This window comes from Sander lucioperca, chromosome 23 (genome assembly GCF_008315115.2).
Source record: "Sander lucioperca isolate FBNREF2018 chromosome 23, SLUC_FBN_1.2, whole genome shotgun sequence".
In the NCBI taxonomy this organism is placed as follows: domain Eukaryota; kingdom Metazoa; phylum Chordata; class Actinopteri; order Perciformes; family Percidae; genus Sander; species Sander lucioperca.
In genome coordinates this window covers 20456483-20474639 of record NC_050195.1, presented here as the reverse complement: position 1 = coordinate 20474639, position 18157 = coordinate 20456483, and the positions used below count along the sequence as shown (strand labels likewise).

The 18157-nt window shown below is 35.8% G+C and overlaps 2 protein-coding genes across 31 annotated transcripts in view; one reads left to right on the top strand and one right to left on the bottom strand.

Moving 5' to 3' along the window:
• Positions 1-204: 204 nt before the first annotated feature.
• kif9 (kinesin family member 9) lies at positions 205-15592 on the top strand. Of its 4 annotated transcripts, none has more exons than XM_035997975.1 (21): positions 214-281; positions 427-529; positions 1496-1667; positions 2880-2986; positions 3087-3317; positions 3497-3580; positions 3676-3768; positions 4057-4204; positions 4587-4651; positions 4747-4824; positions 4978-5046; positions 6742-6846; positions 6955-7010; positions 7126-7213; positions 7346-7437; positions 7597-7776; positions 7913-8118; positions 13761-13940; positions 14042-14121; positions 14377-14457; positions 14562-15592. In XM_035997975.1, exons 2-21 carry the CDS (start codon positions 434-436, stop codon positions 14649-14651), a joined length of 2301 nt encoding a protein of 766 aa, XP_035853868.1. In that variant the 5' UTR covers positions 214-281; positions 427-433; the 3' UTR covers positions 14652-15592. The 4 variants fall into 4 exon arrangements, with proteins under 4 accessions (XP_035853869.1, XP_035853868.1, XP_035853871.1 ...); XM_035997978.1 differs by having other exon boundaries at positions 239-281; positions 1500-1667; XM_035997976.1 differs by lacking the exon at positions 427-529 and having other exon boundaries at positions 205-281.
• The window catches only part of scrib (scribble planar cell polarity protein), a 69907-nt gene continuing 66508 nt past the window's right edge, over positions 14759-18157 (bottom strand). For all 27 annotated transcript variants that reach the window (XM_031292825.2, XM_031292818.2, XM_031292828.2 and 24 more), the window contains one exon: positions 14759-16820. Coding sequence is in view for 25 of the 27 variants with exons in the window: in XM_031292818.2 (XP_031148678.1) it covers positions 16684-16820 (137 nt within the window). In the remaining 2 variants the exon portion in view is untranslated. The remainder of the gene's footprint in view (positions 16821-18157) is intronic.

Here is an 18157-nt window from a genome sequence, read left to right as displayed (position 1 = left end):
ATACGCTTTTCTAGAGGATGGTTTCATTGTTTTTATTAAGTAATTTACAAAATATGAATAACGAAATTAATAACTAATTGGCGTGTTTAAGAATCAGTTTAATCATAGTTTGTGATAATTCTGTATATTTAAATATCAGTATATGATTTAAAAACAAAAGTTTATAGTCAGGCGCTGGGTCACTGACTTTGCCATACTGCGCGCGCGCGCGCGGTCGTTGCCATGACGCTGAATTGAAACCACAGACGGGTTAACAGAGGTGATGAACTGGAGCCGATAAAGTGAGCCGAAATTACTTAACGTTATTCTCACCTGAAACCTCTCGTTAAATAGTATAGGTGGCTTAAGTTAATATATTTGTACAGTACAGCAAGTTGAGAGGCGGTTGGCTTGAGTTTCGTTGGGTTGTCGTCGTGTCTCTGACAGAGGTGGTATGAAGGCTCACAGCAGTAGAGTCGGAGTGTTTGTCCGAATCAGACCAACGGCACACTTCTCTCAAGACCTCATTGAATGTCTTCCTGACGGACAGGTACATCTCCGCTTAAATATTTACGGACTATGGTTTTAATACGAGTAACTACCTAGCAGGTTTTGTTAACTTCCATTTGATTTTAATGTTGAATTTAGAAATTTGTTTTCATTGGTTGGGGGTAAAATTTGAACTTAGCACGAAGAATTTTTGTAATTTGCATGCCAAAGCACGCTAGTTTAAAACGTTTAAAACGAAAAGTTATGATTTTTAGACTAACGTTACTAGCTAGGTCGGCCCAATATATCCAATATATAATAATACACTTATGTATATACATAAATGTGTATTAGTAAAGTTCAGTCACTTTATTATCCCAAATGGGAAACGTGATCTGCAGTCAGGAGTGCACGATAAAAACACATTCAGACAAAATACAAATAAACAAGACAACAATACATATTGTTAATCTATCCAATTAATGTTAATTGTCAATATTAATACATGCCATAATATACACACATACATACATGCTTAGCTAAACATACTATAGCTACACAAATGCCATCCTAAAAAAATGTGTTTAAAAAAGCTATGGTACATTAAAACCATCGTTAACAAGAAGCTGTAATTAGACATTTAGTTAGGACATGGTACAAAACGTTTCAATTTAATTTTGAAGTCAAACGATTAACCTCCACCAACTTTCTTTTGACGTAATGATGGCTGCAGTAGTGTCTATTTCCAGGGCCCTGATATTATGCATGATTGCTCACTGGGACAATTAAAAAGGAACGGAGCCATTGCTTAGACATGTGCTTTTGTTGCTATGACAAGACAACATGTCTAAAGTTACTTAGAATACAAATTGCATCACATTTCAGATACAATATTTCAGTCCTGGAACACACAGCACAGTGGACATCTTGTGGCATAATTTCAACGCATTTTTATGCTTGAAAATAATTCCTGTGTTTGGTAGTGTAATGTTTCACCTAAAACTTATTTTTGTGTCTTGTCTCCCAGACAGTGAACATCCATCACAGAAAAGACTCAAGGAAGCCCCAGGACTCCAGGAAAAGTCAGCTGAGTTCCTGGTCATTCCAGCTGGCAGGCATCCTGCAGGATGTATCCCAGGAGGAGTTGTACGCCAGAGTGTGTAGGCGGGTGGTGCTGGGAGCACTGGATGGCTATAATGGTAGAACTTTTTAAATACTTAAATACTTACTAAATATCAAATTTTAATATATAATTAATACATCTCTGTAGTGCAGTACACACGCACTACACACTGTAGTGTGTAGTGCAGATTCTGTACTACACACTACACTAAATATTACATTTAAATAATAATAAATAATTAATAAATAACCAGCTTTTCAAAATAACAACTGCAATGGGCAATTTTAAGCTCATTAAACTATTTTCAAAAAAAGTGCTATAACACTTTTACTGGCATTGCTCCCATTATCCTCCGTGACACGCACTCTTCCACTTTGCCCGACAACTCTTCTCCAAAACAAACTGCGCTGAGATAACAGAGCTCAGCCCATCGCTTCACATGCGTGTGAATGAAAGAAATGAAAGTATGCGTGAAATAAAAACAGGACACGTAATTTCACTGTGTGTAACTATGCTAACTAACCGTGTGTTGTGAACCGCGTGTAGTGATTAAAAACAAACGGACAACAGCTGTGTCTCAAAGACCGGGCAACAGCCGGGATGTTGAGAATCCACGCGCGAGAGGTGATGGATAGTTCTAGTCCCTTCGTCGTGTATTCACTTCGTTGAAACAAGAGAAGAAAGCCTCACTGATGTGAAGAACAGGACAGAGAAACATATATAAATGTTCTCTGCCCACCGTATGCCAACGCTCCGGTAAGTCCACTTACCCCGTCTCTGCCCGGGCATGCCCCAGCTGCCGCACATTTGTTGACAAACTGCGACGCACACGCGACGGTGAATTGGCGATTGTTCTCACAGACACATCCGCGATATCAACTGGCTAGTTATCCTCCAGACAGCGACGGACCACGTCTCTTTTTCTTTCTCTCATTTCGGCCGTGTGGCGCGCGTGCCCGCTCACGGTGTGAAGCGCGTCCGCGCTATTGTCCGAGATGCACTTGACGGCCTTTTGTGCAGCGGACTTTTTTTTTTTTGACGACCTAGTTAAGGCGGTGGGGTTCCCCAGCTTAGGAGGGCCGCCCGAGCTGCAAAGTGCTGCGGGAAACCCTGGCAGTTGAGTATTAATACCAGATAAGCAAAACTTATTGTCAACACACTGTAGGTTTGTTGTTTTTCTTTTGTCTTGTGACTCTATCACAGCCAGTTAAAGGGCCCAAATTCCCTTGTGATTTATCTTCCAAGAAATTATTATATAATCTATTGTCTTCTGTTGTGTGTTTTTCAGGTACTTTAATGTGTTTTGGGCAGACAGGCGCAGGAAAGACTTACACCATGACAGGATCCACCGAATCGTACAAGCAAAGAGGCATCATTCCTCGGGCCCTTCAGGAGGTAATCGCATCATGTGAAAATGTTTATCTCTGAAAGACGCTGGCTGCTCCACTTAATTAAATATGTTTTTTTTTTTTTTCATTCTTTAAATGGTTTTTAGGTGTTTCAGGAGATGGCCAAAAGGACTGATTATGCCTTCTCTGTGCACCTGTCCTACCTGGAGATCTACAATGAGATCCTGGTGGACCTGCTGTCATCGCTGCAAGATTTACCACAACTGTCTCCTCGTGGCATGGTGGTGGTGGAGGAGCCAGGCAGAGGGGTGTTCATCAGGGGTCTGTCTCTTCACCCTGTCCACAGTGAGGAGGAGGCTCTCAACCTGCTGTTTGAGGTCTGATGTTAACTGCTGTAAAAACCTGTCCTATTTGAAGGAATAATTCACCCAAAAAATTAAATGGAGTCATTATTAAAGACGTACTTAAGTGCGTCTTAAGTTATTAAAGTTCCAGGATTTAATGGATTAATACATTGAAAATGTAACCTTGATAAAGCTGTTTTTTCTTTACTCAGGGTGAGATGAATCGCATTATTGGATCTCATGCCTTGAACAGAAACTCCTCCAGGTCCCACTGTATCTTCACTGTGCATATAGAGGTATGAGTCAATTTACCATTAAGGGTTTAACTTACGTTACATGCCATTTCCTGTATATGATTTTAAGTAAGAGAAAATGTCTTTCTTGATTACAGTCTCGCTCACGGACTTTGTCTGTTGCCAAGTATGTCACTTCCAAGCTGAATCTGGTGGATTTGGCCGGGTCAGAGAGGCTGGGAAAGACCGGGGTGAGTTTGAGAATGTCTGACTTCACACATACACATAGTTATGTTGAAAAGCCATACAAAAATTGCATTTTGCATAATGTGACCTTTAACACTTTAACATGTTAGATCCTTTGAATAAGGTAATGTCCAGGTGGGATGTTAGAATCACTCATTCTATTTTAAATTTGCCCGGTTATATAATCTTGTCTTTTTGATCATCTAGACAAAGTGAAAAAAGAATAAGCCTTCTCTAAGATTTTTCATGTAACTTTATATTTTTTCCCACTTCATTTTACCTTCTCCTTCCAGTCAGAGGGTCAGATGTTTAAAGAAGCCATGTACATCAACAAGTCGTTGTCTTTCCTGGAACAGGCCATCCTGGCCCTGGCAGACCGTCGCAGAGACCATGTTCCCTTCAGACAGAGTAAACTCACTCATGCCCTCAAGGACTCACTGGGTGAGACTGCACGCAGTATGACTGATGCTGATGGTGGAAATTTGGTAGTTTAAAGCTAAAGTGCATAGTTTCTCTCTCCCCCATGAGGAATTTCTAAGTAATGACAACAAAAAACGGAGGATTAAAAAAAATTGACTCTTTAGAGAAGTAATTATCTTCGCGAAAGTCGCCGGACGACTTCAGTTTCTGAACATAGTCATACTGAGAAATACAGAGAGTTTTGTGGAGCTGATAGTCTTAATTAACTTTATATCAACTCATTTGGCAATGGCTTAAATGAAATGGACGTTCATTAATATTAAAAAGTTATGCACTAAAGCTTTATGTGGTACCTTTTTTTTGTAATACTTGTAAAACATAATGCATTTGTCTGTTTCTGCAGGAGGGAACTGCAACACTGTGCTTGTGGCCAACATCTATGGTGAGGCTGCACAGATAGAAGAAACAGTAAGCAGTGGAATATATGATATTAAAAAAGCAGTCTCTTTCTTACTGCATGTGGTGTCATTTCAGCTCTGGATGATAATTACTATTCTTTGCAGCTCTCTACACTGCGTTTTGCCAGCAGAATGATGTGCGTCCGGACAAACCCTGCTGTTAATGAACACATGGATCCAGCAGTGAGTTCACATGATATTGCACATACCATTTCATGTGACACAAAAAATACTCAGGGAGGTCCTGCATGGGTACAAATATGTATTACTTTTGTTTACAGCCTGCATTGTGCTGTGCTCCTGTGAGTGATGTCATGAAATTTTTGTTGCGATTAGGCTCAGATCAAGAAACTTCAGAAGGACGTACACATGCTGAAAGAGGAACTGTCCTTCTACAATACATTGGTGAGTAGAGCTCACGGGAAAATGGTGAGACAGCCACCATTTTCTAGTTTTCTGGCTGACCCAAATGCTTTGAAACTTTGGTCATTGCCATGGTTATCGATGCCCGAATCAGTATGCTTCTTTTTTTTTTATTTTTTTTTTTATTTTTTATTATATATGCATTACCCCATAATATGAAATGAGGTAAAGTCATTTCTAGGAGTGACCCTGAATATTCAAGGCTTCGATCGAAGGAGCCTGATTCGACTGCCAATCTCACAGTCGAATCCATAATACAAAGTAATTCTTTGCACTAGGCCTGCACGATAAATCGTTATAAAATCGTGAACTCGATTCACCCCTGTTCGCGATTTAATTTTTATTTTTTCAATTCATTTATTGAAAGCATTTGACATTGACATGTTTTAATTATGTTAAGACATGTTCAGGGAGTTCAGATAGAGCCTGTATCAGGACCATATTTAGTGCAATGTGTTATATGTCACTATTTTTGGTAGCCTACTGTACTTAAATGGTCAGTATGTACTTTATTTTCTTTATTCATTGAAGCCTCTGTGTTGATAGGCTTGTGGTTGATGCGCAATGTGCTATAGGTGCCAAAGAAAAATGTATTATTTGGTACTGCCAATTTGTTTTGTTTTGTCATGGTTCATGTGTGCAATAAACATTACACTTCGTGAGAAAAAAATCGTGGCAGAGAATCGTGATATCAATTCTAAGCTAAAAAATCGTGATTCATATTTCCCCCAGAATCGTGCAGGCCTACTTTGCACGCCGGTGTGCAGTGTATCACCAGAGGTAGTGGTGACTTGGTGTAAAAACTAAACCTGTCTGACCTTGATGCAGGCTCCAGTATGGACTGTGTGTCTGTCCAGGTGGGTAAATCATATCGGCAACATAACTGGAACACTATTCATCTCCTGTATCTTCGGACCTACGTATATTTAACCGATACAAATGCTGCTAATGCTTGCTAGCTGCCGACGCTAGCTAGCTAACATCACTTACAGCCAAGTTGGGTTGCCGCAGACGCCGCAGAACATTACTCCTTCATAACGCACCCAGCACCCATCTCTCCAGCTCTCCAGCTCTTTCCCTTTTTAACTCGTATGGTGCTGTTGTTGTAAGGTTAATTGTTCTTGGTGCTTTCCCTGGCACTTCTCCGTGCTGCGCAGCCTGAAGAAACATCACTCTCCACTCCAGTCTCCAGCACTGTTCTTCTGAGGCAGGTAAAAATGTATGTTAAAACTGCGGGCAATTATTACTTGGACCGACTCCTGATTGGCCAATCAAAGCATTCTGAGTTGGACGCTGGTTCGACGGATTGTGGGGAAAAAATATATTTGTTTCAAATCGGTAAAATGAAGTCGGTAAAATAGACGTAATGAGTGGCACATAACGTGAAGTAAAATGGCATTTTATTTTGTCTGAGTTTTAACTTGTCCAGTGGGGCAAGTACATTTTTCTTCCACTTGCCCTACAAAAAAATCCACTTGTCCCAGACAAGCGGACAAGCCTTAATGTCGAGCCCTGCTGTACAAATACTGTAATTCGACCTGTATTAAAGTATGTAACTCACATGTTATGTTTAAGTACCAGACAGTGCTTCCTAATGTTCATTACACATTACAATCCGAAACACATTTCAGCTGGTTCATATTAGAAGTTAAATGCCTATCATTCACCCTTTACCAGGTGAACCGTCCGAGAGTTATGTACGAGCCGTTGTCTGAAGCCCAGCTGGCTGAGATCCACAGCCAGGTTCAGAGGTACCTAAAGGGAAGCCTGGAGGAAATCAGTGTGAGAACATAATGAAGAACACAGTTAATGTTTTCTGTCACACCAAATTTTGGCTTAGAATTGTTTTTTGAAGGCTTTAATTTCTCTCTGCATGACATCTAATTACAGATCATAAGTATCAGGCAGGTCCAAGCAGTGTTTGCCCAGTTCAAGCTTGCTGTGCAGTGAGTATCATCTACCTTTTGAAATCAAAATGCAGTGTTTCTTTAGACAAAAATCAGAACAAGGCTTTATTTGAATGGTAAGTGATTCAGCATGTTTATGTATTTATGTGAGCAGGGAACAGGAACAGAAGGTGAAGGCACAGCTATGCCAGACCTTCAACTTGATGGAGAAAGACCAAAGTGCTTACACAGCTGCTATTAAGGTCAGTCAACATCTGATTCACCGTTCAGGGCATCTCGTGGAAATTAGTAGTTGTAATTCTATGTCTATTGTACCACTGACAGCCTGTTTGTGATTGAGCTTTGATTAGATGTTGATTTGTAAATTATTTTAGGAGTGGGATACCAGAGGCAGCACTGAGGATGTGGAGGCTCTTCGCCCAAGTTCGACCAAAGCCAACACTAAAATGTCTAAGGACAAACAGAGGTAGGTGAACCTCTGTATTATCCCACACTTCTTGTTTCCATCGCCCGTGATTTCAACTGTAATTCCAAAACTTTGAGCATGATTACAGACTACAGGACTAGATTAAGTTAAATGCACTAGTTTGGTTTTCCTAATGGCACACTCAATGTGATTATCCAGCCAAAGCAAGAGACAGGGAGAGGGGAGTCCAGTTTCAAAGAAGCGTTTGGAGAGTGCCTCCAAATCAAAGCTGAATTTTGTCCAGATGCCTGAGAGGGAACAGGAGTCACAAGAACCAGACACAGAGAGCCAGGACACGCAGGAATCACAACCGCCTGGCAATGAGCCCTTTAACCCTGAGTATGTGTACTGTATTATATGAATGTAGTCTTATCTAATACATGGTCAGCTCAGATATCAGTGGTAATTCTATAAAAGGAATGTGCAGTGTTGTTTTTATACCATTGCAACTGAAGAGTTTGCTTTCTCTGCCCAGCTCTACGCCATCCAAAGCAGAAGCCTTTGAGGATTTTAAAGTGGGACGAGGCAGCAAGATCAACCGCATCCTTAAGGAGAACAAGGCTGTGCTGCTGGAACGCCGCAGTCTTCTTCGACAGCTCACTGAGGAGATCAATGATGTCAAGAGAGAGATCGACTGCACCACAGCAACTATACAGCAGCATTTGACGAGAGGAGGTCAAGGTACTTCTAATGTTTATATCTATCATTTTTTTTCGACATACAATATTATGGCTTTTTTCGACATACTGCACTATGACTTTTTTGACATACTATACAATGGCATTTTTTGACATTATGACATTTTTATAAGTTTTTTTGACATTATACTGTGACTTTTTTGTGAATCTTTTTCAACATACTATATTATGACTTTTTATGATTTATTTCTGACATACAGTACTACACTATGACTTTTTTGGACATACTATACTATGGCTTTTTTGGACATACTATATTATGTTTTTTTTTCGACATACTATACTACGACTTTTTCAACATACTATATTATGACTTTTTATGATTTATTTCTGACATACAGTACTACACTATGGCTTTTTTGGACATACTATATTATGTTTTTTTTTCGACATACTATACTACGACTTTTTCAACATACTGTATTATGACTTTTTTCAACATACTATACTATGACTTTTTATTACTTTTTTCGACGTACTATGACTTTTTATTTCTGTTTTGTTTTGTGACTTTTTTTTAATATACTATACTATGGCTTTTTTCAACATACTATACTATGATATTTTTATTACTTTTTTCGACGTACTATGACTTTTTTCGACATACTATACTATGGCTTTTTTTCGACATACTATATTATGGCTTTTTTCGACATACTGTACTATGACTTTTTTTGACATATTATACTATGGCTTTTTTGTGACTTTTTTCGATGTACTATATTAAGGCTTTTTTCGACATACTATATTATGACTTTTTTTTTTTTTTCTACATACTATACTGTGACTTTTTTGTGAGTTTTTTCAACATACTATTTTATGACTTTTTTTGATGATTCTTTTTTCCGACATACTATACTATGACTTTTTTCTACATACTATACTATGAGTTTTTTCAACATACTATACTATGACATTTTTCGACAACCTACACTATGGCTTTTTTTGACATACTATACTATGTGGATTTGAACCTTGTGCCTTCTTGCTGTGAGGCCACAGTCTTAACCATTGGGCCACCGTGCTGCTATACAATATTATGGTTTTTTTATGACTTTTATTCAAGATACTATACTATGTTTTGTTTTGTGACTTTTTTTTGATATACTATACTATGGCTTTTTTCAACATACTATACTATGATATTTTTATTACTTTTTTCGACGTACTATGACTTTTTTCGACATACTATACTATGGCTTTTTTTCGACATACTATACTATGGCTTTTTTTCGACATACTATAACTTTTTTCTACATACTATATTATGGCTTTTTTGTGACCTTTTTCGACATACTATACTATGTTTTTTTTCGACATACTATACTACGACTTTTTCAACATACTATATTATGACTTTTTTTCAACATACTGTATTATGAGATTTTTATTACGTTTTTCAACATACTATACTATGACTTTTTATGATTTATTTCTGACATACAGTACTACACTATGACTTTTTTGTTACTTTTTTCGACATACTATACTATGACTTTTTTCGACATACTATATTATGGCTTTTTTCGACATACTGTACTATGACTTTTTTTGACATATTATACTATGGCTTTTTTGGACGTACTATATTATGGCTTTTTTGGACATACTATACTATGTTTTTTTTCGACATACTATACTACGACTTTTTCAACATACTATATTATGACTTTTTTTCAACGTACTATATTATGACTTTTTTCAACATACTGTATTATGATTTTTTTCAGCTTACTATATTATGAGATTTTTATTACTTTTTTCAACATACTATGACTTTTTATGATTTATTTCTGACATACAGTACTACACTATGACTTTTTTCGACATACTATATTATGACTTTTTTTTTATGATTCTTTTTTCCGACGTACTATACTATGACTTTTTTCAACATACTGTACTATGACTTTTGTATGATTTTTTTTCTTCCATTCCATGGATTTGAACCTTGTGCCTTCTTGCTGTGAGGCCACAGTCTTAACCATTGGGCCACCGTGCTGCTATATAGTACTATGGTTTGGTACTATATACTATGGGTTATTTCGACATACTATACTGTGACTTTTTTGTGAATTTTTTTCAACATACTATATCATGGCTTTTTTATGACTTTTTCAACATACTATATTATGGCTTTTTTCGACATACTGTACTATGACTTTTTTATTACGTTTTTTGACATATTTTTTTGTGACTTTTTTCGATGTACTATATTAAGGCTTTTTTGTGACTTTTTTGACATACTATGGTTTTTTTCGACATACTATACTACGACTTTTCAACATACTGTATTATGACTTTTTTCAGCATACTATATTATGAGATTTTTATTACTTTTTTCAACATACTATGACTTTATGATTTATTTCTGACATACAGTACCACACTATGACTTTTTTTGACATACTATATTATGACTTTTTTTTTTTTCGACATACTATACTGTGACTTTTTTGTGAATTTTTTCAACATACTATGTTATGACTTTTTTTTTATGATTCTTTTTTCCAACATACTGTACTATGACTTTTGTATGATTTTTTTTCTTCCATTCCGTGGATTTGAACCTTGTGCCTTCTTGCTGTGAGGCCACAGTCTTAACCATTGGGCCACCGTGCTGCTATATATTTTATATATTTATATATTTTTTGTGAATTTTTTTCAACATACTATATTATGACTTTTTATGATTTATTTCGACATACAGTACTACACTATGACTTTTTTGACACACTATGTTTTTTTTTCGACATACTATACTACGACTTTTTCAACATACTATATTATGAGATTTTTATTACTTTTTTCAACATACTATACTATGACTTTTTATGATTTATTTCTGACATACAGTACTACACTGTGACTTTTTTGTTACTTTTTTCGACATACTATATTATGACTATTTTTATGATTCTTTTTTCCGACATACTATGACTTTTTCCAACATACTATATTATGACTTTTATATGATTTTTTTTCTTCCATTCCGTGGATTCGAACCTTGTGCCTTCTTGCTGTGAGACCACAGTCTCTTACTTTTTTCAACATACTATATTATGACTTTTTTCGACAACCTACACTATGGCTTTTTTTGACATACTATATTATGACTTTTTTTATGATTTTTTTTCCGACATACTATACTATGACTTTTTTATGACTTTTTTTTGACATACTATATTATGGCTTTTTATGACTTTTTTTCGACATACTATACTATGACTTTTTATCGACATACTATACTATGACTTTTTTATGACTTTTTTTCGACATACTATACTATGACTTTTTTGACATACTATACTATGACTTTTTTATGACTTTTTTTCGACGTACTATACTATGACTTTTTTATTACTTTTTTTGACATACTATACTATGGCTTTTTGTGACGTACTATATTAAGGCTTTTTTCGACATACTATACTACGACTTTTTTTTTTTTTTCCGACATACTATACTATGAATTTTTTGTGAATTTTTTCGACATACTATATTATGACTTTTTTTATGATTCTTTTTTCCGACATACTATACTATGACTTTTTTCAGCATACTATATTATGACATTTTTATTACTTTTTTCGACATACTATACTACGACTTTTTTTTCTTTTTTTCGACATACTATACTATGACTTTTTTGTGAATTATTTCAACATACTATATTATGACTTTTTTTATGATTCTTTTTTCCGACATACTATACTATGACTTTTTTCAGCATATTATATTATGACATTTTTATTACTTTTTTCGACATACTATGACTTTTTTATTACTTTTTTTGACATACTATACTGTGGTTTTTTTCGACATACTATATTATGGCTTTTTTCGACATACTGTACTATGACTTTTTTCTACATACTATACTATGGCTTTTTTGTTACTTTTATCGATGTACTATATTAAGGCTTTTTTGGACTTACTATGTTTTTTTTCGACATACTATATTATAGCTTTTTTCGACATACTGTACTATGACTTTTTTATTACTTTTTTCTACATACTATATTAAGGCTTTTTTGTGACATACTATGGCTTTTTTTGACATACTATACTATGTGGATTCGAACCTTGTGCCTTCTTGCTGTGAGGCCACAGTCTTAACCATTGGGCCACCGTGCTGCTATACAATATTATGGTTTTTTTATGACTTTTATTGAAGATACTATACTATGTTTTGTTTTGTGACTTTTTTTTTATATACTATGCTATGGCTTTTTTCAACATACTATACTATGATATTTTTATTACTTTTTTCGACGTACTATGACTTTTTTCGACATACTATACTATGGCTTTTTTCGACATACTACACTATGACTTTTTTATTACTTTTTTTGACATACTATACTATGGCTTTTTGTGACTTTTTTCGACGTACTATACTATGACTTTTTTTTTTTTTTTTCGACATACTATATTATGACTTTTTTTATGATTCTTTTTTCCGACATACTATACTATGACTTTTTTCAGCATACTATATTATGACATTTTTATTACTTTTTTCGACATACTATACTATGACTTTTTTATTACTTTTTTTGACATACTATACTGTGGTTTTTTTCGACATACTATATTATGGCTTTTTTCGACATACTGTACTATGACTTTTTTATTACTTTTTTCTACATACTATGGCTTTTTTGTGACTTTTTTCAACATACTATATTATGACTTTTTTGTTACTTTTATCAACGTACTATATTAAGGCTTTTTTGGACATACTATACTATGACTTTTTTATGACTTTTTTTCGACATACTATACTATGACTTTTTTGGACATACTATACTATGACTTTTTTATTACTTTTTCGACATACTATACTATGACTTTTTTATGACTTTTTTTGACATACTATACTATGGCTTTTTGTGACTTTTTTCGACGTACTATACTATGACTTTTTTTTTTTTTTTTTCGACATACTATATTATGACTTTTTTGTGAATTTTTTCAACATACTATATTATGACTTTTTTTATGATTCTTTTTTCCGACATACTATACTATGACTTTTTTCAGCATACTATATTATGACATTTTTATTACTTTTTTCGACATACTATACGACTTTTTTTCTTTTTTCTGACATACTATACTATGACTTTTTTGTGAATTTTTTCAACATACTATATTATGACTTTTTTTATGATTCTTTTTTCCGACATACTATACTATGACTTTTTTCAGCATACTATATTATGACATTTTTATTACTTTTTTCGACATACTATACTATGACTTTTTTATTACTTTTTTTGACATACTATACTGTGGTTTTTTTCGACATACTGTACTATGACTTTTTTATTACTTTTTTCTACATACTATGGCTTTTTTGTGACTTTTTTCAACATACTATATTATGACTTTTTTGTTACTTTTATCGACGTACTATATTAAGGCTTTTTTGGACATACTATACTATGACTTTTTTCGACACTATAGTGTCATACTGTCACAGCCCTATTTAAATGTGTAATGAAGGTTTGTGTTTTTGAGCTGTGCTTGTTTGCACAGTGTGGCTTTGTACCGATGGCCCTGCCAAAAGTTAGATTTGATAGATTAATACATTTTTTCCTTGTGTATCTTTGTATGAAGGTCAGTATTTGGTTATGGAGGGGGAGCCAGTGCTGCAGGAGCCAGATGGCACTTCATTGATGCAGCTCAGAGAGCTGAAGGCCCTGTACCGGCAGCGATATGAGGTGCTACGTGACGTCAAGGCAGAAGTCAACTACTGTCAACACCTTGTGGATCAGTGTAGGGTGCGCCTGCTCTCTGGTCAGTTCTCCAAATATCTTCTTCTTTCCTGCTATCATGGCTGGAATCTTTGTTCCTATAAAACGCTCAGAATAATAATCAATTGCTCATGTGTGTTCAAGAATTTGAGAACTGGTATAAGAAATCTTTCCTGGTGCCTGAAGAAGAGCTGGACATAACCATAGATAGGACCCTTGAACAAGTGAGTTTGCCTCACATTTACAACATTGCATCTTTAATGGAGAAAATGTTTCTGTATAGTTTTCCATAAAGCAAACCCTGGATGTAAAGAAAAATTGTCACACAAAGTAAAGAAATAACAGGTGCATGACTCAATTAAACAAGGATTCTATATTTTCTAACAGGTGTGGAAAGGAAATAATTTTAGTTTGCCATGTATTGGAAAAGTTCTGACTAAATTTTGGTATAAAGTTATCTGCTTCCCTGCTGATCTTAGGGGGAGGATAACCAGCGGCTTCTTCCTGACAACTCCAGCTCTGAGTCCTTCTACAACGCCCGCTACAGAACGCTAAAAAGGGTGGGTGTCCCCTTCTATTTTAGATCTAATGAAAAACTCCTTATTTAATCAAATAACACATTAACAATCAATAATGCAAAAAGTAAAGCTTTCTGTCTCTACAGAGGACGGCACTGTCTTTTACTCCAGTGCAGAGGAACTCGTCTGCAAGGTCTGGACAGAGAAGACTTCCTCCTATTCTACCTGTTAGCTAAGTAACTAACTAAAGTGTCCACGTGCTAAATTTTCCTTTTTAGGCATTCACTTCTTCTCTTGGGGGTTTTCCACATTTAATCAAGTACAAAAGACATAACACAATGGATCAGCTTCTTAAATGAAAAGTAAAATTTATTATTCCTGAACCACAAAATAGACTTCTTTGGTTGTACAAATTCACTAGTTACAGTCTTGTATGAGCACTAACCCTTGACCCTAGGACTTCTGACCCTTTCCCTCCAACCTAGTTGCAAGTAAAAGCCTCCAAAGAGAACGCAAGACAAAAGAATAAACAAAAACTTGAAACACTGCATTAATAATGTAGTGAAACCCATCTGAAAAAAAGATTTACCTAACAAAGTTAAAAAAGAAGAAGATATCAGCCATTGCAAATGTTATCAAACAAACTGAATTTCAGTCAGTGAGAGCAACATGGAAAGTTATCATTAGAAGACCCTACATTAAATTAACACAAATGCTACTAAGCCGTGATTCTTCAGAAATACCCATCAGATACATAAACTGACAGTATGTCAAGCAGTGAACTGAATAAGACCAATGTCTTGAGAGGAATTTCTAATTGTTTCTGCCTCTCTCAGCTCTCCCATTAACAAACCAATATACATGCAGAGAGCATCCCAATACCAAGCCTGTCCAAATCCAGATGTGTCAGCAGTCCAGACACGTGCTTGGTCTAGGTCAAGACTGGCTCAGTTTCAAACCCAAAGTTTGCTTTCCTTTCAGTATTTGTACATTATTCACACAATAATAAATGATTTTTCAGTGGCGTCAGATTTAAATAAACCTTAGACAGAAAAATAAAAACACCTGCTACCTTCACGTCACTCTGGAACATCCCAGATAATTCACGGTTAGAAATGAATGATTCACATTGATAAAATAATACCCTAAACAGGGTAGGGTGAGTACCGTTAATTAATGATACTAAAAATGAATGTTTCCAAACTTTAGTATTTTATACTGTGATCTGTTTCTGTAAAGCTGCCTGATCAATGCTGCTGCCTTCAGTGTAGTCATATTCTCTACAAGGGGAATGTAGCACACTCAATCACAGGTGTGACACTGATGTGCAACAGCTATACTTTGTCCAAGCTATCTAATTTGTAGATATGATTCTCTCTGAAAAAAAAAAAAAAAAAGCTACAATAAATGATATGAATTCATTAGTTGAAATCTTTGATTTAGTGACCCATAACTATCTTTGAAATTTAAAGATAAATCATGATAAGAATCGTTGTGCTCACAATGACCGGAGGGGTTAAAAACAGTGTAAAATAGAAGGCCTTCAATTTGAGTAAAATGCTAAAAACAATAAATTAAGATATACATTGTTTAAAAGCGGATCTGTGGCAGTGCAAAAAAAGATATGTAGCTTTTTTTTTTTTAAAGCTCTCCACAATTTGGGATTGTGAAGGTAGCAGGATGTTCCCTCCTTAGTTAATATATACACTCCTGTCTGCCCAAGTCTCAAGAAACCCCTGACATTTTACAATCTATTCAATGAAAGCCTAACAATATAATTCAAGAAGTTAGTATAGCTATGACCCATTTCTTTTCTCTTCCAGTATGCATTTTTCTTTAAAACAGTAAAATCATTAGAGGTGCAAAAACTAAACAACTAAAAACTTCGGTCACCTCCTTTTTAAAATAGATCAGTTTCTACTTGGTAAACCAAGTGTACAACAAAAAGAATGGTCTGTAAGTGGAGATCCTAGCTAACCACACTTTCTTTCTTGCCGTTGAGGGACTATTGAGCAACTTGCCAACTCATCCACAGAGTGAATAGGCAAGACTGGCACGCAGGATATAAGTGAGTGTGTACGTGTGGTGACTATCAGTGTCGTAGTCTCTGCAGTGGTTACATATGGGAGAGTAAATCTCACTATACTGACACCGTGTGTAGTGTTTGGTGACTCTGCACCTGCTGTGGATGCACTCGTGTGTTCCACAGTGCATCTAAATGTGTGTGTTCGCGGTATGTCTTCGGCTTTCTTCTCTTAGTGTGGGGTGTTACGTGGGCATGGCGGTTTCCAGGCTGCGGCGGCCCTGCCTCAGTTTGCGCTTGTTGCTGTACAGGGCCATCTCCTCCAGGGCTGAGGTGGCAGGCAGCGGGGTGGGTAGCTCGGCCTCAGGGCTCGCAGAAGGCACTTAACACAAAAACAGACAGAACAACTTCAGTAACACATCTATCAAGCTGCTGCAGTTGAGCTTCCTTTTACATGACAATCACTTCCCAACAGCAGCTGTGGTGAGGAAGAAAGATGAAGGCAACTGGACTTAAGAGAAAAGTGGATGGATCCCTTAAACCTGCGAGAGAAGCCCCACATTCAGATCACGACACCAGGCAAAAGCTTTGAGAAGAAAACTGATGTATCCAGTGACTGCATGTTTAAACCAGCCACCTCAATGGGCCCTGTATTTAAACTCAAGAGTCAATGCCATTAAAGTTACTGCAAGAACAAATTTACAGTCTCTTTAAAAAATATTGTTTACTCAGTGTGTTTACATGCACTTAAGTGACCGGGTTATGGTCGGCTTTTTCAGTAAGCTGATTTCTTGGCCATGTTTGCGCTTAACTGGGTTTCTAGTGTAAGTGGATGAAAGGAGATAATTACATGTAGCAATGCATCCTTGTATTTCAAATAATTCCATCCTAAGTCAATTTTTGAAATTGAAATTAATGGATAGTAGCCTCTAAAAGTCTAAATAAGTCTGTTTCCTCTGCTGTTAACAGTTAAAATCAGTAGGTCATGTTTCCAAAAATCAAGTCAGGGGTGACTTCTGATGAGTGATATGCTGCATGTATTGTAAGATTTACAAAAAAAGTCAGTATGCCGTGAAAAAAAAAAAACAAAAAAAAACAGCCTATATTATGTCCTAAAAAGACAGTATTATTAAAAAAAATAAATCATGGGATAGTAAGTCATAAAAACTTTGTAAAAAAGTCATATATGTCGTAAAAATGTCATAAAAAGTGATAGTCATAGAATAGTATGTCTTAAAATATTTTGTAAAAAATGTCATAGTAGAGTATGCTGTCATATCATCATAAAAAGCATCATAAGATGCCAAATCTAGCAGAATCCCACTACTTCACGCAATTTTACACATACAGCCTCTTTTGACAAATATACATATTGAAAACAAGTTACAAAATGTAATAATCCCATTATTTTTATAACCCGGTTTCATGTGTGCATGTAAACCTGACACCAACATGATAATAGAATCAGCTCCCTGTAATCACTAGTTTCAGTCAACACTTAAAACAAATTCATGCAGTCTGGATCACAGTTAGTGTGAGATCATTACTTTAGACACAGCAAATTTCTCTCCCACTTTGGTCTCAACATCAGGTGCTGCTTCATATGTGGTGGTCAGCAGCAGGCAAAGCACACCCAGGTAAACACATCCATGTTAATACCTGAACCCACAGTTATGCCACACAACTAGCAAGTTAGAGTATAAATGCACAAACTAACAC

What these genes read in the sequence shown, in the direction of transcription:
- kif9 (XM_035997975.1), top strand. Translation starts at nt 434, where the DNA reads ATGAAGGCTCACAGCAGTAGAGTCGGAGTGTTTGTCCGAATCAGACCA. An exon ending in CTGCACAGATAGAAGAAACA is followed by an intron (nt 4,652 to 4,746) that starts GTAAGCAGTGGA and finishes TATTCTTTGCAG; the next exon opens with CTCTCTACACTGCGTTTTGC. An exon ending in TAGATAGGACCCTTGAACAA is followed by an intron (nt 14,122 to 14,376) that starts GTGAGTTTGCCT and finishes TGCTGATCTTAG; the next exon opens with GGGGAGGATAACCAGCGGCT.